The sequence below is a fragment of the Tilletiopsis washingtonensis genome, assembly GCF_003144115.1.
Source record: "Tilletiopsis washingtonensis strain MCA 4186 unplaced genomic scaffold FA09scaffold_23, whole genome shotgun sequence".
NCBI lineage: Eukaryota > Fungi > Basidiomycota > Exobasidiomycetes > Entylomatales > Tilletiopsis > Tilletiopsis washingtonensis.
In genome coordinates, this window is record NW_020312020.1 from 158,658 (window position 1) to 177,626 (window position 18,969).

Sequence of the window (18,969 nt, forward strand, 5' to 3'; positions counted from 1 at the left end):
CCCCCCCTTCCCCGATGCCAAACTCACCTGCGTTGGCTCAGCACATGTCTGCAGGCCCTGGCGAGCGGATCTTCCTTCTGCACCGTTGCAGCAGCAGCAGCACCGCCACCAGCAGCCTCGGCCGCGGCATAAGGCTTGCGCACGTCGATGCACGTCTCTTCCTTGCCAAGGTCGCGCAGCACATCGCCCGTCGTCACGCCAATGACGATTTCGTTGACGGAGAACATGCTTGGGTTGGGGAGACACTTGACTCGCTTGTGCAGGGAAGCGCGGTCAGGCAAACTGCAGCGACGGTGAAACCAGGAAAGCAGACCGGATCCGCACCTTTGGAATGCCGAGCGCCGCGTCTTTCTTGTCCAGCATCGGCTGAGGCCAGGCCGCGTGCTTCGAAGCGGCGTCTTTGGTGCTCGGCACGAGAATGACCGTAGTTCTAGGTGCCGTCTTCTCCAGTCTCGCAAGTCGCTCGGAGATGTGTGCCTTGAAGATTTCCTCTGGCAGCAGATCCTGTCCGGGTGCCAGGAGCGCAGGATGGGAGAGCGAGAGAAAGGGCCCCAGGAGGAGGAAGACGTCTGGACGCTCTTCCTCGACGGCATCCATCAGTCGATGCCACGGCCCGAAGGCAAGATCTGACTCGGCAGAGTAGGGCCCGGAGGCGACTAGCAGCGACATGGGACCTGAAGCCAGGCGAGCAGCGTCATGTTGATGCGTCAAGAGATCGGCCGCGTCGGTGCTAGCGTGCGGCAATGCCGGAGGCTGGAGATTCGCGGGCATCAGCGGCAGCAGTTCGCCACGCCCGCACGAGCCTGCACTCACGAGCAGCACCTCGTCGACGACAAACTTGCCCGCACCGCCGTTCTTGCCCAGCAGGCCCACGACCATGCCGGGAAAGAGGCCGGCGCGCTCAAAGGCCACGCGCCCTTCCGGCGTGCGCACCGTGGTGCGTTCGGGAAAGACGAGGGGCGTGCGACTGCCGGCGCCGACGAGCCGCGAGCTCTCGAGGACAATGTTCTCCCGGCTCAGCGCGGGATAGCCGCGCCCGTCGGACTCGAAGTCCTCTTCGACGCCGGCAACGGCACGCGGCAGAGAGGGACAGAGTCGGCCGAGCACGTAGACGGCGTCTTGTGTCGGCAGACTGGCGTCTGCGATGTCGGCAGACGGCAGGGAATACGCCTCGAGCAGCGCGGCAGAGAGGGCATCGATACGGTCGTCGAGCGCTGCACTCGGGCGTCAGCGAGACGGGCCAAGGGCGCAGAGCAGCGGCACGACGCACCTTCGCCCTTGCCTCCCATGCGCTCAAACATGTAGCGATAGCCCCACGCGCGCGGGTCGGTGCCGACCGCCAGTGCCACGCGCTGCGCGCCCGGCCGCTCGGCACCCGGCGGCGCCTTAGCGATGTGTGCATTGAGCACCTCGAGCGTGGTGAAGGGCGCGCGATCCGGTGCAGGCGTTGCAGGCGTGGCGGGCGTCGCAGGCGCAGAAGCGGCCGCTGCGGCAGAGCTCGGCCGCAATGCCGAGCCTGAGGCGGCGCCCGAGGCGGCACTGCCCCGGCCAAAGGGCGCGCCCATGGGGGTGCGCGGTGTGGCGGCGAAGCTGCCGCCAGCCGTCAGTCTGGGCGGGGCGCTCACGGCGATGCGCACACTCACCCATGGCTGCGCCCCGCGGCGCGCATCGGCGTCATGGCGACGTCGCGCTCGCTCTTGCGCTGCTCCTCGCGCAGGCCCGCCTCGAGCAGGTCGAGGGCATCGCGGTCCAGCGCCTGGGGTGCATCGGCATCGCGTGGCTGGGCGTTGGAGATGAGCTGCGCCTCGTACTTGTAGAAGAGGTCCTGCGCCGTGGGCACCTGCTGCGGATAGGTGGCGAGCAGACGCGCCAGCGTGGCGACGTGTGCAGAGTGCGCCGGCAGCCCAAAGAGCGACGCCAGCTCGGCGGACATGGCCGCGCAGAGCTCCGGGATGCCGTGCGGTGCTGCGGGAGGCAGATGCACAAGGCGTGGCGAGAATGCGGGCTAGCGAAGCTGGAGGAGGATGGCGGTCAGAGCATCGGATGTGCTTCGCGCTTCGCCGCTGTCCAACACGCCGCGCGCCGCACGGCCGCCGCCGCGCCTTCACGCGTCGCGTAGAGTGCTCGCTGCTCCCACGCGGCGGCGCTGCAAGTGTCACTTTGTCACGTGCGCCGCCCGTGCGCTGCGCGGCTGCTCCACTTCGAGCACTTGCCTGCTCCGTGCCTCTCTTCTCACCTCATTCCGCCTCTCAGCATCAAATACCCCTTCTCGCCGACAGCTTCGCCACGCCAAAGAGACACAGCGCATCGCCGCCCCAGCGCCGTCGTCTCTCGCGCCGCGCTCGCCCAGGCACGAGGCTGGCCTCTTGCCCGCGCGACAAGGGCCGCCGGCATCATGGCGACGCTCTCCGCCGCAGAGCTGACGCTCGTGCTGCTGCACGCCACGGCGCCCGATGCACGGCGCCTCTCCATGGCCAACGCGCAGCTGGAGCAGTGGGAGAATGCGGAGCCCACGCTCTGGGCGCGCCTGCTCGACATGGCCTTTGACGCACAGCTGCCCCTCGATGCCGCCGTGCTAGCCCACGACGGCAGCGAGGAGAGTGCAAGACGCACTGCCGTGCGCAGCATGGCCATCATTCGCTTCAAGAATGGCATCGACAAGCACTGGAGGAGCCGCGTCGCCGGGTGCGTTGAGCGTCGCGCTGAGCTGGGCGTCACGTCGACGATGCCTCGAGCCCGTTGCTGAGCTGAGACTGACTGCTCCTCATGCCTCCTCCAGTCGCGGTCATGTGTGAGTGACGCATGCGCCAGCGCAGTGCACGTGCGGTCCTGAGATTCTCGCAGCACGATTGCAGCAGAGGAGAAGGCGCGCCTGCGGACCCGCCTCTGGGCCTGCCTCGACGAGCACAACAAGACGGTGAGCCGCGAGCTGCGCGCGGTGTCAGCCTTGAGCTGATCTAGGTGTGTCGCAGATCGCTCTGCAGACGTCGATTGCCATCACGCGCATCGCGCGCTACGACTATCCGACTGCATGGCCGACGCTCTTCGACGAGCTGACGCGCTCGCTGTCCGAGGCGCATGCGGTGCAGTCGAGCTCTGCGCAGGAAGCGGAGCGCGACCAGGCACGCCTGAGACTGCTGCGCGGGGCCGATGTGCTGCAGCGCGTGCTCAAGGAGCTCGGCACCGTCAGGCTGCTGGCCGGCAAGATCCGCATGACCGAGGTCAGGCAAGCAGCTCTCGTCTACCCCAGCGCTTCGCTGAATCCCTGTCACACAGCTGGCAAAGGCATTTCTGCCGCAGCTGCACTACGTGTTCCAGCGCTTCTTCGTCGAGACGTTTCCGTCGTCGCCCGACTCGATGTCGGAGGCGGATCTGGCTGGCTGGGCATCGACACCTGCGCTTGCAGACCGCGTCAGGACAAGCCAGCTGCTGCTGCGCGCCGTGATGCATCTCGTGCTCGCCGATCCCGGCCTGCTCACGACACAGGGCTCCTCTGAGGGCGGCGCGTCGCAGAACCAAGCGATGCAGGTCTTTGCCGCTGCTCCCGCTGCGCTGTCCTGCCTCAGCAACACGCGTCTCGCCTACCTACGCCTCTTCCGCAGAGCGTCGGCCGCCGAGCAGCAGACGCACCTGCCGCTCCTCGCCAACCTGACAAAGCACGTGCTGGCGTTCGGCAAGCTCTTCGTGGCGCTCATCGGCCGGGACCGGTCTCAGGCCAGCCGCTGGAGTGGCTGGTCCGACGTCGCCGGTTGGTACTGGGCCACCGCGCGCTCCGCGCCTAGCGACACGACGAGCGTCGCGCGCGACTCGGCCACCTCCGTCGAGGCCTTTACGCTTGATCAGCCGCCACGCTTCGTCGTGCAAGCGCTGGTGCTGATGAAGATGAGCCTCAACGGCTGGAAGCAAAGCCCGCCTGCGCCCTTCAACTCTCGCGACTTCTTCACCGAGGTCGTCGAGGTGCTGGTGGGGCGGCTGATGCGCCTGACGCCGGACGATCTGGCTCGATGGGAGGCGGATCCGGAGGACTTTGTCAAGGAGGAGCAGAGCGAGGCCATCGACATCGACATCCGGCCCGCCGCAGAGCGGCTATTGATGCTCGCTGCGCGCTACAGTCAGCCACCGCACCTGGTCGGCGAGCTACTCTGGACGCGCTTCGAGAGTGCGGCCGGACTGCCAATCGCGGACATCGATGCTGTGCTGCAGCGAGACGCCGTCTACGCCGCCGTGGGACGCTGCCGCGAGTACCTCTCCGAAGATGCGCGCGCGCTCATCGGGCAGCGCTGCGGCGAGCGTCTGGCGCGCGAGGCCATGCTGGGGCCCGAGAGCGGCAGTAGCTGGGTCATTGTGCGTCGGCGCGTGGCGTGGCTCTTCTGGGAGTGGTCCGAGCTCGTCACGACGGCGCACCGTTCGGCAGTGTACGCGGCGCTCGTGTCGCTGCTGGAGGATCACGCAGGCATCACGGATCTCGCGGTGCGCCTGGAGGCCGCGCGCTCGTTGGGCGCACTGGCCGACTCGCTCGAGTTCGACGCCGACACATTTGAGCCACACATTGAGGCGGCGCTCGGCGGACTCGCTCGTCTGGTCGCCGCGTCCGATCTGCAAGCCGTTGACTCCATCCGCACCTGCACCAACTCGCTGAGCGTGCTGACAGAACGCCTGGGCGCACGCATCACCCCTTACGTCGAGACTCTCGTTGGGCTCGTGCCTGCACTCTGGGCCTACGACGATCCGCAGTTCCTCTCCAAAAGCAGCATCCTCTCCTTTGTCGGCAAGATGCTGCATGCCATTCAGCTCGTGCCCTATTCGGAGAACGGGCCTGCGGTGAGATTGCACGCCGTGGTGGAGCCGCTTGTGCGCTACAGCTTGACCGATCAGGTAAGTGGCCGGGCAGGCGAGTGAAGTCGTTGCCTCTGCTGATGCCCCGCTTCAGGCCGCTTCGCCCATGATCGGCAAGGACGCGCTGCTGCTCTGGATCCGTGCGCTGCACTCTGCGCCACAGATGACACCGGCTCTGTTCGGCCTGCTCGAGCTGCTGCCGACGCTGCTGGAGCAGCCCGACTTTTGCGCCGAGGCGTCTCGCGCCTGCACCGAGTATGCACTGCTGTGTCCTGCCGAGCTGTGCACTGTGAGTGCCTCTCGTAGCGACGGGCTGCGATGGGAGCTGACGCGAGGGCGCAGCATCACGGCACGGGCCTCTTTGCCGCGTTTGCCAGCATCCTCTCCGACCCGCTCAATCCCGCCATTCTGTGCCCCGTCAGCGCCCTCGACAGTCTGTTGCAGTCTCTGTCTGCGCATGGCGCGGCCGGCAGCTATTGGCCGCAGCTTGCAGACGCCAGCAACGTCTTTGCGCTGCTCGTTGGCACTCTGCTACAGGTCAAGGTGCGTGACGCTGTTGCCGCCCGAGCCCAGCCTGGCTGTTGACCTAGCCCTTTGCAGGAGTCGCCTGTCATCGCAGGCCACATCGTTGCACTGCTGGCGCGCATGGCCGTGCAGTCCCCCGAGCGCTCCTTCATCGCGCTTCTCCGCTCCGCCGGCCCAAAGCTGGGCCATCAGCCAGCCGACGTCGGCCGAGGCGTGATCATGCCGCTGGTGCAGGAGTGGTGCGACCGCTTCGAGAACATGGCCTCGGCACGCCGGCGCAAGATTACCTGTCTGGGCCTGGCGGCGATGCTGCGCGCCGCGCGGGCAGGTGAGGATGCGGAGGTGTTCGAGGCCGTGCCCGCCATGGTCGCGCTGTGGTCGGACGCCATGAGCGAGTTCAAGCACGAGCCGCGCACCGGGTGAGTGCGAGCGAAGAGGGCGCAGCAGAGCGGCACGAGCAAGCAGCAGCTAACGCTGCGTGTTCGCAGCAACAAATCTCGCTCCACTTCGCCGCCGATCGTGGCGCTCTCCGACGACGAAGGCGATGAGCTAGAAGACACGGCGCCTGGCTCGGCGCGCGCCGGCGCGCTGGCGGATCTGGATCCGGCCTACACGACCGACATTGGCGCCGCCGTGTCGGCTGCGCTCAACGATGCTCAGGCACAGGCAGGCCCCCATGTCTTTTCGGCGGTAGATGTCCTCGTGCTCGACATGCTGCGCGCTGACCTTGCGCAAAGCTGATTGTGCTCGGGGCACAATGTCACCTCTCGTCACCCTGAGCATGGCTCTCGTCGCACCTCAGCTCTCTGCAGCGAAGCACGTGAGCCGCCGTCTCCGCCTCGTCACGCCTGCCGTGATGCGTGAACGTCTCTGCATTCAGAACTTGAGCTTGGGCCGGTCGAGGACGTGGCGCCTCCACGTCTTTGAGACAGTGTAGCGAGGCGGGCGTTGCTGCGTCATTGGACTGCACATGAGACAGCCGCACGTCTCGCTGCCGGCCTGCCGGATATGGAGACCAGCGCATGCCATGCAGAAGCGCCATTCGCAGTCCGGCAAGCCCTGAATCCAAGGCCCACGTCCGCCGACAGCGACGGAACGTGGGGCTTCAGGCGTTCTCTTGCGAGCCGCCGCATCGGCGAAGAGGTAGTCCGTCCATGCCGGAAGGTAGCCGTACTTGCGAGCTTCAGCGACGATGCGGTCGAGGCCTTCGAGTTGCTTGCAGGCCCAGTAGAACGAGACGGATCGATCGTCGGGCAGCTCTTGCTGCAGGCGACTCCAGAGTGGCGCACGCGTGGGCGGCGCATGGACGAGGCGATGGCACGAGACGCACGGGTACGGCGCAAAGTCAAAGTGCCGCAAGAGCGACTCGGGGAGCACGCCGGCGAGGTCTGAGCTGCTTGCGCCGGCTTGGCCAGCGACATCAGCTGCCATCGATGCGAGTGTGGGTAGAGGCAATGGTGTAGGCGCAGAGGTCGTCCGCTCGCTGTTGCTGGCGACTGCCGAGCCGAGACCGACGAGGCGGCCATCGCCGGCGAAGGTGTCCATGTCGATCCACGTCGACGAGCCCGTGGCGATGGCACGTGCAATGCCGCGGAACGGTGAGGCCGCGAAGCCCGTGTAGCGGAAGTTGACCACGCTCTCGAAGCATGCCACCGAGGGGGGCATCGGCGGAGGCAAGACGCCTGCCTCTGCCCAATTGCCAGACTGAGTGGAAGCGCCGCGCTGCGTGAGGATCAATGTCGTCGTGCTGCCGAGCCCCGGCGTGTGCAGAGCGACGTGGTTGATGACTGTCCAGCATTCATGAGCAATAGGCGAGGAGGCTTGCGAACGACACACTCACCGACGGCACGTTGTTCCGCGCTGCCCATGACATACAGATGTCTTCCCTCTGCGCCGTCATACAGCGGCAGAGACTGCGAGCTTGCTACGTCGAGATCACCTAGAGCATCGACTGCTGGTAAGATACGCTTGGGATGCAGTTGCAGGAGATGCTGCACTTGAGAGAGCGCCTCGAGTGGAGTAAGATGCGCATCAATGTCGAGCACGTCTGCGCGAGGCTCGAAACGAGGCTTGCGTTGCAGCCACATGCGTTCGACTGAGCTGGCGAGCAGACTGCGCTGCGTGTCTGGCTCTGCCAGCTGCGGCGATGTCCCGATGGTGCTGTCTGCATCGCATGGCGGATCGGACATCGCGTTTGACGGCGTGGTCGGGCGGCTCGGCGAGGTCGAGATGTGCGGTGAGGCCGAGCTGCCGGGCTGCGCCGAGTTGGAAGGATGCGCCGCCTCGGCACGCCTGAGAAAGGGCGCCCAGAGGCGCACACACTTGTCGATGGCCTTGGCTGCTGCTCGCGTGCGCGAGCGCTTGTACTGCGTCGAGCGCGGTGCGGCAGAGGAGGCGACGTGCGCCAGACGCTCGCAGAGGCGGTCTGCCACGCATCAACGACCATCAATGAGGGGCGTGCCAGGGAGGGCCGGAAAAGATCAAGGCCAGATACGCACCGAAGGAAGGCCGGATCACCACATCCTCCAGGCGCCTGGATGCCTGTGCCGGCTTGACGAGCTGCTCGAGCGCGCCTGCCAACGCCTCCCAGTCAATCATGACTGGCGTGCCTTGACCACACGGCAGGAGCTGTCTCTGATCGACCCACGGCAGCTGCTGCTGTCCGTCTGGCTTCCACGCCTCCTCTTCCGGCGGCGCAGCAAACGGCCAAGGCGGCGAGCCATCGAGCGCGTAGTGCGCCTGCAGGAGCGCGCTGGCCGCGAGAGAGTAGCCGGCAGCAGGCGCACGGCGGACGTCGAGCAGCCGAGGCGAGCTGCTGCTGCCAGCGGCGGCGGTGCGCTGCTCGAAGTCACTCATGCGCTCCGACTCGGGCGACGAGGCTTCGTCGCCACTGCCCGCCGCCTGGGAAGCCCACATGGCGCCGAATGGCCTGGCTGTAGCTGCGCAAGTCTGGCCAGCGGTGCGCTGCACTGTGTGCCACACACGCCCCGTCGCGCACACGCCTCTAGTGCACAGCCTGCGCCCGGCGCGGAGCTTCAGTCGAGGCGATGCAGATGCGCAGCGAGATGGATGCGTCGGCAGCGTCGCTGGCAGCCTGGCGGCCGCGGACGCTGGCGCGGCGGCTGGCGGATGCGGGTGCGTGTGGTCGCGAGGGAAGATGTGTGCGTGGGCGGGGTGCTCTGCACCTGCAGGGCGTGACAGTAAGAGTGATGTGGAGGTCACGCAAGCTGTGGCTCGAGCGTTGCACGCATTTCACGCGCGCGCCGCGCCTCGAGAAGGAGAAGGAGGCGCACCCTGACCATGCAGCCGGCCAGCATCAGCACCCTGACCGCCCACCGCCAGGCGCCCGGCACCGCTGCTTGTCACCCGCACACCACAAGCCATGGCCGACGCCTCCGCCTCCTTGCCGCCGCCGCCCGGCAGGCATGCCTATTCGCTGCAGTATCTGCGCCTGCAGCTCTTCGCCCTCGTGCTGCGCTCCCTCATCGCGCCGCTCAACTGGCTCGGCAAGCTCGTCATCCCCTATGGCGTCTCGGGCGTCGTGCGGCACTCCTTCCTCATCCCGAGCCGCGACAAGGGGCGCCGCATCCGCGTGTGGGCGTACGAGTGCAGCGCCACGCGGCACCAGCGCAAGGCCGTCGTGCTCAACTGGCACGGCAGTGGCTTCATGACGCCCGGCCTCACGCAGGACGCCGCCTTCTGTGCGCAGCTGGCGCGCCAGCTCGACTGCGTCGTGCTCGACTGCGACTACCGCAAGGCGCCCAGCCACCCCTTCCCGGCGGCGCCCAACGACGCCGAAGATGCTGTGCGCTGTGAGTGTGTTCTGCAGCCACCACTCTCCCACTCTACCCCCTGCTGCCCTCGGCGTGTGGGCGCGCGGCTCACGCTGGTCTCTCGCGCTTGCGCAACAGGGGTGCTGAGCAAGACGGAGCGCTTTGACACGTCGCGCATCGCACTCACCGGCTTCTCGGCGGGCGGCAATCTGGCCTTGTCCGTCTCCAACTCGCTCGGGCCCTCGCTCATCTCTGCCGTCGCCACCTTCTACGCGCCCACCAACTTTACGCTCGGCGACGGCGTCAAGCGTGCGCCCGAGGGCCAGCCCTTCAAGCCCCTCGTCTGGGTCTTTCGCCAGTTTGCGCTGGCGTACCTGCCCAAAGGCACGCGCAGGGAGCATCCGCGCCTCTCGGTGCTCTTTGCGCCGCCCGAACGATACCCGGGCACGGTGCTTTGCATCTGCGGCGCGATGGACACTCTGCATGAGGATTCGGTGCGCCTGTGCAAGCGCCTGCAGGAGGCAGGTGGACAGGATGTAGAGTTCATCAGCGCGCCGGGAAGACGGCATGGCTGTGAGTCACGCGCGCGGCCGGCGGCCATTATCTCTCTCTTGCAGACCGGCTGATCCCCCGTCGCTGCCCGCAGGGGACAAGGGCCTGACGAAGGCGGCGAGAGAGGAGGCGCGGGGCTACTATCGCCAAGTGGGCTTGGCGATCGAGAGAAGTTGGCAGAAGAAGCCGGCGCGCGAGAGTCGCCTCTGATCCGGGCTCGGACCAGCAGTGAGGGGTAGAGGAGAGAGACATCGCCAACTAATCACATTTCAATGTCGTCGATGCGCTCCTTCTCATCGCCCAGCTTCTGGAGGCGCAGATAGACGTCCAGTCCGCCGCTGCCAACGAGCGGAGGAGCGCAAGAGGGAGATAAGCGTCAGCGTATTGCCTCCTTTGCCCGAGCGACGGATGCTGGTGGGGGCCAGAAAAGAAAGGGGCAAGAGGGGGGGGGGAGGGCAGACTTACCCATCAACGGAGCGCAGACTCAAGCGTCCGCCGAGGAACTCCGTGTAGATGCGCGTCATTGGCAGGCCGAGGCCCGTCTCGGGACGACTGGCATGCGCCGGCGTGCCGTCGTCGCCGCGCGGCACCCACGAGGGCTGCTTCTCTTGCACGCGAGAGGCGGTGTTGACGCCGATGGACGTCGCATCCACGGCTTGAGATGTCGCTACTGAAAGCTGCTCTGCCACTGTGCCTGGATGGGAAGGAAGAGGCAATTAGTCAAACAAATGATAGAGAGCACATCGAGCGGCCCGGAAGGGGAGGGGGAAAAAGGGGGGAAGGGGGCGGGGAAGAGGGGAGCGTACCTTTGAACACTCGTACCGATCTCAACGCATCCAGCCGCTCCTGCGAGCCAATGCCCGTGTCGGTGATGCGGAACTTTTCGCTCGTCGCCAGGCCCAGCGTCGGCGGCTGCTGCTTGTGTCTGCGGCGCTGGCGCATCTCCTCCTCGAGCTCGAGGCGCCGGCGGACGCTGGAAAAGGAGGTGAGCACGTCGATGAGCGCCTGGTCGCCGGCGGTGGCGTCTGCCTTGCGTTCGCGCGGCGAGGAGCTTCGCCGACGAGAGGCAGAGGAGGAGGAGGACGACGACGAAGAGGAGGAGAAAGTGGAGATGGAGCCTTGACGCGCAGGAAGCACGCCGTCGAGATTGAGAGAGGAGGCGGGCAGCTCGTCGTCGGTGTAGGCGGGCGGATCGCGGCCCTCGGACACGGCGGCGAGGAGAGGATGCGCGTGGGCCGAGGCTTTTGGAGGCAGCGAGAGCTGCTCTTGTCGTGAGGTGATCTCTTCGACTAGATCGGGAAGCCCGCCGCCACCTGATGAAAGAGCGATGAGATGACGTCGAATGGATGGGGTAGGGAGGGGTGCGGGGCAAGGATGGGAGGGGTGAGGGAAAGCAAGGAAGGGAAGGGGGGGGGAGGCAAGAATTGCTCTACTCACAGTCCGAGATCCTTACGATCAGATCCTCATCCGGCGGGCCCTCGACAATCGTGACTCGAATTGCTGGGCAATTGCTCATCAGCCCTCACGGCATCGCGAACGCGCGGGGGGGGGGGGGGGGGATACCACGGCACAAGGCAAGCAGAAGAGAAAGAGAGGCAGAGACGGCAAGAAACTCACGAATCACATCGCGCTCCTCCATCGGCCGACGCATGACGGCCGACATTGCATTCTTGAGCAGCTCGAAGATGATGTACTGTTGGTTGCAAGCCGCCGGGCAAAGGGGCAGGGGAAAGGGGGGGGGGGAGTTGCTCAGTCGCAGCGCACGAGAGAGCAAGCGCAGTGTGTTCTCACCTCGAGATGTTCCGGGATGTACGCGAACCTGCGTGGTGCCGTTGCGCCCTCGTGTCAGCCTGTTGCGTCTTCTCCCGGGGGGGGGGGGGGAGTGTGGAGGAGCCGCGTGTTGGGAGGGGATGAGGGGCTACCCACCTGGCCTCCAAATCGCCATCGACGGCCACCTCGGGGATCCATTCGTCGTTTGGCATGCGGCCCATTTCGCGCGCAAACATCTCGCGCAGCAGGCGCACGCCCTTGCGCACCACCTCCGACACGCAGAGCTGCGTGTAGATGATGCCCACGTGCTCGCCGGGCCCGGCCGCGGCGGCGGGTGCGTCGGCCGACGTGGGGTCCGAGGCCATGTCGTTGAAGAAATGAAAGGGGTCGTCGAGACTTGTTGCCCCGCCCCCGAGAGGTGGGGGTCAGAAAGGTGCCAAAGCACGGTCAGGTGGGGTCAGGTGGGAGGCTCACGCTTCGGAAAGAGCAATGTGTTGTTCTGCCAGCACACGACGAGCTGGGGAAGAGAGGGGATGGGGCGGGTTCAGCGATGCGAATTTGCGCGCTCACTCCGTGCGCCCGCAGCACAGCTCACCGATGCGACTCCTCAGCATGCGCTCCATGAAGCGATCCAAGCGATCCGGCGGCAAGTGCGCGCTCGCCTCGACGATGCCAATCGTCAGCGACGGGATGATGGTCAAGCTAGTTGAACGCGAGGCGAGTGCGAAGAAGGGGGGGGGGGGGGAAGTTGCGTTGTCAGTCGGAGATTGCACGTAGCGCAGAGCGAAGAAGCAGGGGCGACACTGGCGAGAGTTGCGAACGCACTGATCATCCAACGCAGCCTTGAGCGTGGCACAGAAGGCCTCGTTGTCTTCCATGCTGCGGATCTGGGGAAAGCGTCGGAAGCTGGCGCCGCGGGCCGTGAGTCAGCCATGCTAGTCTAGCGCATCAAGCCACACTTGGAAGCACTAGCACTCACGTCTCGAAAGCATGCCAGTATTTCTGCCCCGCCGTGGGCAGCAGCGCCCCATCAGCACACTGGGCCTCCACTTCTCCTCTGCGCTGCCCCCGTCGCGCCCACTCACGTTGTACACCTCGCCCAGATGCTTGTTCGTCATGACGACGAAGGGCAGCGCCTGCAGATCACGGATGCGATGTGCCAGGCGCACGGGCAGCTCTTGGCGCACGTAGTTGGCCGACTGTGTCCGGCGCAATCGGCACATCAGCGCCGGCACTGCGAGGCCTGCCTCTCTCTCTCTCCACTGCCTCGACACCCACACGCAGTATCTTCTCCCTGTCGCCGCCCAGTCTGCGTCCGAAGAAGACGAGCTGGCGGAGCGTCATGCGCGTGGCGGGGCGCGCGGCATAGGCCTCGAGGACCTTGTTGAGGTAGAAGTGGCGGCCCAGCGACGCCGAGGGGTCCTCGTTGGGCGCCGCCGAGGTGCCGCCGGCGCCGGGCGAGGCATGCCGCGGCGCCGTCGTCCAGGAGGAGCGTGGCTGAGGCGCGAGAGACGGCGAGGAGGTGGCCAGTGCGCGCAGCGGCGGCTGCGACGGCGCCGAGGGCGTGCCGCTGCCAAGGCGCGAGAGGACGGCGCGGGCTTGGCGAGCACGCATGGCACGACAGCAGCCGGGCCGCGGTGCCACGCAGAGAGGGCGAATGCAAGTGCTGAGGCGGCTGTTGCTGCGTCGCAAGTGCAGCGCTGATGCGAGGATGATAAGGAGTAGGAGTAAGAGTAAGAGTGGTGGAGCGGAGCGGAGCGCGTCTTGGACGCGCGCCTCGTCGGCCCGAGCTTGCCTGCTCCCACGCCGTGCCTCTCCACGCAGCGGACCTCCGCGGAGCTGGCGAAAAGTTGGCCGGCGCGCCTCCTTCTCGCGCGGCCCTCGCATTTCTCGCCTGCGCCTTTCGCTCTCGCTGCTCGCTGCCTTCTCCCCCCTCGCCGCCCAACGAGCACAGCAGCCATGGCCATCCAAGGCTTCTCCCTCCCCGGCGCACAGCACTCCACGGCCGCCTCGTGCGTGCGCCAGGTGCGTGCGCTCCTCACGCCTCCTCCCTCCGACGCTGCCTCTCTCCACGCCCTCGCCGCCTCGCTGGCCGCCACGCGCCTGCTCGCCTCGCTGCACGCCGCCGCCGGCTCGGACGACGACGACGGCGCCGCAGCGCTGGCCTCGCTCACGCGCCTCGCCACCCTGGCCGCGGCGCACCTCGCCGCGCCGCCGCATGCCGGCGCCGCACTGGCCACGCAGCTGCTGCGCGCCGATGCCGGCAGCTCGCACGCCGACGCCTGGGCCAGCGCATGCGTCGCGGCCCTGCTCGCGCTGAGCGAAGGCAGCGCCTCTGCACGCACGCGCCGCGCAACGACGGGCGTGGCCGGCGTGCAGCACCTCCTGGCACTGGCGGCGCAGCTGCTCGGCCAAGAAGCACACGCCGAGCAACGCCCCGAGTACAGACGGGCCGTCGTGGCGCCTAATGCGCCCAGGTTTGCCATGGCACTGACGGCGCTGCTGGAGAGAGCGGGAGAAGATGCGGGACTGGTGGTGAGTGGGGCCGCTGCGTGAGGAAAGGGATAGATGGGCAGAGGAGAGAACAGCAGGCCGGACATCTCGCGCTAGCCCCTCTTCCCTCTGCCGCGCGCGCCCATCACTACTGACACTACTCTCCTCCTCCTCTCCTTTAGGTGCCCGTCTGTGATGCCCTCAGCGCCTCGCTCCACCACCACGCCTCGCTCTATCGTCCGCACGCGCCTCGTCTGCACGCCGTCGTCTCTGCGCTGCTCTACGGCGCCGGCCTGTGCGGGCGTGCACAGGCGGCCGTCGTGCGTCTGGCGGCGGCCCTGCATCGCACCGGCGCGGCTGCCAAAGGAAAGGGCAGCGCAACAGGTGGACCTGCAGAACTGTGGAGCGCCGGTGTTGCAGCGCCGATCGCTGCGGCTCGCATTAGTGCCGCTGCGATGACGAACACGTTTGGCGCCACGCAGCAGATGGCCGGGCCTCGCGACCCGGGACTCTTCGAGCCACTGCCTGCGGATGAGGCGGAAGCAGTTCCTCTTGCGCTGACTCGCTTGGAGCTTCTTCTCGGCACCTCGTCCTCTCGAGGCATCCTGCCACTCTATCTCGCCCAAGGCAGTGCCACTCGCGTGGCTCTGCCGCTCGCCACGCTACTCGCGCTCAGCCTCGATCTGCTGGCGCTGGGTGCTGCTCCTCAAGCTCGCGCGCCTCCGCCAGACGCCTCGCTCCTCGCGCTCCAATCTGCCATGCTTCCTCGGGCCCAAGAAGCAGCGCTCCGCTTGCTCGCCGCAGTGCTGACGTGCAGTACGCGCGAGGCATTGATTCCACATGCGCCCACAATCGTCTCTTGCCTCGTCACTCTCATCGAAGAGCCGCACCTGGCGCCGCGTACTCGCTGCAGCGCCACACGCACGCTGGCGCTGGCCTTGGCACGCGGACAGATCGGCAGCGGTATTGCGGGCGCCGCTCTGCCGCTCGATCCCGCTTCGCCTTTGGTGCTCTCTACCGCTCGCGCAATGCTTCTCCTCCTCGCACGTTTCATCACGCACTCTTCCTCCTCCTTTTCCGACCCAAGCACGACTACGGCACGCAAGAAGAGGAAGTACGAAAGCGATGCCGTCAGCCTCGGCGCTGCAGCGCACACGGCACTCGTGCAGCTCTCGCCCGACGACGTTGCCAGCGGTCGAGCGGCGCTGGATGTGCTGACGGCGCTCACGCCGCTTCTCAGCTCGGACTTGACGCCGGCGCATCATTCCCTGCGCCACACGCATGCCCTGCTTCTCCTCTCGCTCGCCACGCTCAGCATGGACTCTGTGCGCTCCTCGCCTTGCGACAACGGCTTGGCCACGCATCTCCTCTCCGCGCTCTCCTCGCTCATCGTCGACTCCGACGGCGCATTGCTCGCCCTGCTACTCGCGCGCACGACGCTCGTCGTAGCGGCCGCGAGTCGGCATGCACGTGCCGACGTACAGCGAGCGGGAGCGGCACTGCAGGGAGCAGTGGAGATGATTCTCGACCCCCGTCTGCCTCCTAGGCTGGGGCTGGCGACCGAGGAGCTGCCGCAGGAATGGGCGGGAGAGGGAAGCACCAAGGTGGAGCTTGCGAGCGATGGCACGAGGCAGGCGCTGGATGTGCTCGGCATCAAGGAGCTCGACTGCTCCGACGCTCCAACGTCGACGTCGACGGAGCCGCTCCCTGCCTCGCGCGACTCGATCACCTCGCCCCTCCGCGCACCGCCCCTCGAGCACAGCATGGAGCCCACCAAGCCCGTACGCGCGCATACGCCTCGCATTGGCTCGCCCGCCGCTTCTCCCGAACGCGCGTCGAGCGGCAACAATGCAGTCCACAAGAGTCCTGCACGGTCGATTTTCCCATCTACTGGCAGCGGCAGCCCTCGACAAATGCCGCTTGACGCGCCGACTAGCAGCAACAGCGCCGCAACGGCAGATCGGATGGGCTCGCCCCTCGGTCCCCGTGCCCTGGCCACGCCCGCTGCGCCTGCGCCAGTGGTGAACCAGACGACAACGACCACGACGACCACGACGACGGTGCAAGTCGAGCCGGAACTGGACGACGAGGATGAGGAGATGCCCGAGATTGATCTGCGCGGCTCGGATGAGGAGAGCGAGAGCGAGTAGGGTCACGGGCGAGCGCAGCCCGAGCCGGCAGGGCAAGTCTCTTCGTCGCGGTGCAGGGGGGCAAGGATGCGGGGCAAGGGTGCAACTCTGGCAGCTGGCAATCGAATCGATGGACCCGCGTGCGACTGTGAAGAGCGAACAGAGACGCAAGTGGGCCAGCGCGACACCGAGTGCCCAGCACCGAGCATCTCAGCGCCCCGCGGAATGGGGGAGACTGCGCAGAACTCGTACGACGCTCATTTCACATCTGCGATCTCGTGGCGAGGGGCCATCGAGCAATCTCGAACGCTCCCGGGATCTCACGATGGCTCACACGATGCGGCAGCCCGGGTGTGCGGCCAGCCGTTTGTGTATCTGCTGAGTTTGCGAGAGGCGGGCGTGCGGTGACGCGAGTGGGCGTGCTTGGCCTGCCAAGAAGAGCTGAATCTTCGACGCAAGGGCAACACGCATCGGCGTCGGCGTCGGCGAGGTGTGACGGGGCACGGGCCTGCGTTTCTCTGCACCCTGCCCCGCAGGCGGGCGCTGATGCTGCGATTTGCGCTGGGTGCTGCGATGGCCAAGCGCGAGGGCTGATCGCTGGGGGCAAGGCAGGCGGCAGAAGTCTGGCGGAGGCGTAGGCACCTGGCCCCCCGTGCCGACGGCACGCCGGCAGCACGCTTTCCCTTGCGCGTCGCGCATGAGCGCTATTCGGGAGCCGCTCCGGTCTTCCCGAGCGTTCCCGGCGGTCGCTCCTCAGCGAGCCGGCCTTAGAGGACGGGCGCAAAGCGATGAGCCGTCAGCTTGCCTGCGGCTGACCGGCGATGCGGACCGGTGAGCGGCGGCGCGCGCCGGCGTGGCGGTGGCTCTGACGCCGGCTTGCTGCCCTTCCTCGCGATGACTGGCCAGGTGCGTGTGCGAGCGAGCAAGGGGCCAGATCCCCCAAGTCGGGACTCGCAGTGCAGAAGCCCGTGGCGGAGTGCCTGCGCCTGCGAGCTGCAGGCGGAGACGAATGCCACGTTCGAGTGGGGTCTTGGCGCAGCGTGCAGCGTGCAGCGCGAGGCGATGCCGCAGATGCAGGCGGCAGCTCCCTTGCTGCACTTCTGCTGCACTCAGACGGGGGGCGTGTGACGCTCAGGCATGGATCAATTCGTAAGGTACCCCCGCTGCCGTGTGCTGACGCTATACCTATTAGCGTGGGTGCCTGCGCCAGCCAAAGCGAGAGAGCAGCCTGCCCGCGTACCTTGCAGAGAGAGAGAGGCAGCAAGTGCGGGGAAGTCTCGCTTCCGATCTCTTCCGGCGTGACGGTGCCGAGAGATCAGCAGCAGGGACAACGTGCAAACAGGGTCAGCACTCAGGCACAAGGACAGAGCGAGAGCTGTTGTTGAGGGGGGGGCAAAGAGCTGCGGCACGCAGACGCGGCAGGCCGCGAGCAGAGGCAGCACCGTGATGCCTCGGGCCACACCTCTTTTGCCCCTCTCTCTCGTGAACTGGCGCGCCGCTGCGTCAGTGTTCTCCTACGCTAGCATGTGGGTGCCAGACGAGTGTCAGAGACAGGGTCATGCCCTGCGAGGAGCGAGGAGAAATGTGGGGAAAGAGGGGCGTCAGATAGGCAATTCAGGCGACGGGGCTGCGCCGCTGCAGCTGCACGCCGTCACAGCGCAGCATCAGCAGCGCAGGCAGCTGATGCCGCCTGCCGCATGTCCAGGAGCCAGATGCAGATGCAGAGGCGCAGCTGCTGGAGATCAGCACGAGCACGAGCATCGCAGAGAGAGCATCCGTCTCTCTCTCTGCCGCTCTGCGCCTTGTCTGAGGCTGAGTCGGGCAGGCGGACTGCCGATGCGGAGGAACGTCTTGCCGCGTGCGCGGCGGCGCGGCTGCTCGTCTGCGTGCGGAGGCGTGCGGAGTGAGCGCCGGCTTGCATGAGCGCTCCACGGGCGGCATCGGCGGCGTCGCGGGGCGGGCGGGCTGCAGCGCCAGCAGCAGTGCGGGCGAGGCAAGCGGCAGCGGCAGCACCAGGAGACGCGAGAGGCGGCCTGCATGCTGCGGCGCGCTGAGCGGCATGCAGCGCCAAGAGAAACGCTCGGACGCACGAGGCGTTCCGGCCTCGCGGTGCGGTGCGGCGTGCGGGCGGCACATGCGGCAGGCGGGCGCAGGGAGCGGCGCGGCGCGGCGGGCGGCTTGCGGAGCACGGTCCGGTGCCTCCCCCCCGCAACCGCACCGCTGCGGCTCTGGCAGCCGCAGCAGCACAGCGACGGCTGACAAGCGGCTCAACGCAGCTGCACGCTGCAGTGCTGGGTGTCGAGGCACATCAGCAGCATCTCTCGCCCTTGCGATGGTCGCGCAGGTGCCACGTTTAGCCTTGCATCGGCGCCACCAGGGCCACTAGCCGCCCTGCCCCGCACTCTGGCCGTCTCGTCGAGTCGTCGGTGTCGCGGCACTTCAATGCCCGACGGCCCTGTCCGGTCCGACTGCCCTTGGCAAGCTCTTGGCAGCAAGGAGTGCGGTCGCCTGCCGAATGCGCCCACGCCGGCTGGCTGGCTCGCAAACGGCGAGTGCAGCCGCTCCGCACGCAGCGGCTGCGCCCTCGTTCTGCCCGCCTCCGCACCTGCCGCCTGCACACCGCTGCACCTCCGCCGGCAGGCCGTCGACGCCTTCTCTTCGCAGGGTCTGTGCGTCTTGCGGCAGCGTCACTCTGCTCTCCTGCCCGCGATGCGCGCTGGCCCAAGGAAGTCTGCGCTACGCCGCGCCCCTCGGACGATGCCGGAGCGGGCTTTGGAGCGGGCCTGCGGGCGGGCGCTCTCTGCGTGCATCTCTGGGGCCCCGGAGAGGCACGCGGGGTAGCATGGGGTAATTGCTGGAGCGCAGCTGGGGAAGCGAGGGGAGCCGCCGCA

General features: G+C 67.2%; 7 protein-coding genes across 7 annotated transcripts in view; 3 read left to right on the forward strand and 4 right to left on the reverse strand.

Annotated features, from left to right (window-relative positions):
• FA09DRAFT_332215 (DNA polymerase alpha, subunit B) overlaps positions 1–2,057 on the reverse strand; it is a 2,693-nt gene extending 636 nt beyond the window's left edge. Inside the window, exons 1-5 of the mRNA XM_025743365.1 lie at positions 1,644–2,057; positions 1,271–1,590; positions 814–1,214; positions 325–753; positions 28–254 (exon numbers count right to left, since the gene is read on the reverse strand). Coding sequence (XP_025595579.1) covers positions 28–254; positions 325–753; positions 814–1,214; positions 1,271–1,590; positions 1,644–1,933 — 1,667 coding nt within the window. The 5' untranslated portion in view covers positions 1,934–2,057. The remainder of the gene's footprint in view (positions 1–27; positions 255–324; positions 754–813; positions 1,215–1,270; positions 1,591–1,643) is intronic.
• Positions 2,058–2,235: 178 nt separating this feature from the next.
• On the forward strand, positions 2,236–6,102 carry FA09DRAFT_322711 (ARM repeat-containing protein; the record flags this gene model as incomplete). The annotated part of the gene is made up of 9 exons (XM_025741060.1): positions 2,236–2,685; positions 2,780–2,791; positions 2,845–2,917; positions 2,973–3,221; positions 3,277–4,875; positions 4,931–5,118; positions 5,172–5,379; positions 5,437–5,780; positions 5,811–6,102. Exons 1-9 carry the CDS (start codon positions 2,396–2,398, stop codon positions 6,100–6,102), a joined length of 3,255 nt encoding a protein of 1,084 aa, XP_025595580.1. The 5' UTR covers positions 2,236–2,395.
• Positions 5,880–8,561, reverse strand: FA09DRAFT_362946 (hypothetical protein). The gene is made up of 3 exons (XM_025745530.1): positions 7,860–8,561; positions 7,202–7,786; positions 5,880–7,148 (listed from the first exon to the last, which is right to left on the reverse strand). Exons 1-3 carry the CDS (start codon positions 8,275–8,277, stop codon positions 6,238–6,240), a joined length of 1,914 nt encoding a protein of 637 aa, XP_025595581.1. The 5' UTR covers positions 8,278–8,561; the 3' UTR covers positions 5,880–6,237.
• Positions 8,562–8,680: 119 nt separating this feature from the next.
• On the forward strand, positions 8,681–10,124 carry FA09DRAFT_312332 (alpha/beta-hydrolase). Its single transcript, XM_025740691.1, has 3 exons — positions 8,681–9,173; positions 9,273–9,707; positions 9,781–10,124. Exons 1-3 carry the CDS (start codon positions 8,744–8,746, stop codon positions 9,894–9,896), a joined length of 981 nt encoding a protein of 326 aa, XP_025595582.1. The 5' UTR covers positions 8,681–8,743; the 3' UTR covers positions 9,897–10,124.
• FA09DRAFT_322716 (hypothetical protein) lies at positions 9,928–13,070 on the reverse strand (the record flags this gene model as incomplete). Its single annotated transcript, XM_025741061.1, has 13 exons — positions 9,928–10,024; positions 10,152–10,380; positions 10,493–10,999; positions 11,124–11,186; positions 11,304–11,379; positions 11,478–11,505; positions 11,613–11,852; positions 11,931–11,973; positions 12,052–12,158; positions 12,282–12,362; positions 12,436–12,458; positions 12,542–12,655; positions 12,735–13,070. The coding sequence occupies 13 exons, from the start codon at positions 13,068–13,070 to the stop codon at positions 9,949–9,951; spliced, it is 1,923 nt and encodes a 640-aa protein (XP_025595583.1). The 3' UTR covers positions 9,928–9,948.
• A 345-nt stretch (positions 13,071–13,415) lies between these two features.
• Positions 13,416–16,099, forward strand: FA09DRAFT_341233 (hypothetical protein; the record flags this gene model as incomplete). Its single annotated transcript, XM_025744418.1, has 2 exons — positions 13,416–13,991; positions 14,132–16,099. 2 exons carry the CDS (start codon positions 13,416–13,418, stop codon positions 16,097–16,099), a joined length of 2,544 nt encoding a protein of 847 aa, XP_025595584.1.
• Positions 16,100–16,226: 127 nt separating this feature from the next.
• On the reverse strand, positions 16,227–16,875 carry FA09DRAFT_146450 (hypothetical protein). Its single transcript, XM_025739156.1, has one exon. The coding sequence runs from the start codon at positions 16,775–16,777 to the stop codon at positions 16,409–16,411; it is 369 nt and encodes a 122-aa protein (XP_025595585.1). The 5' UTR covers positions 16,778–16,875; the 3' UTR covers positions 16,227–16,408.
• Positions 16,876–18,969: the final 2,094 nt, after the last annotated feature.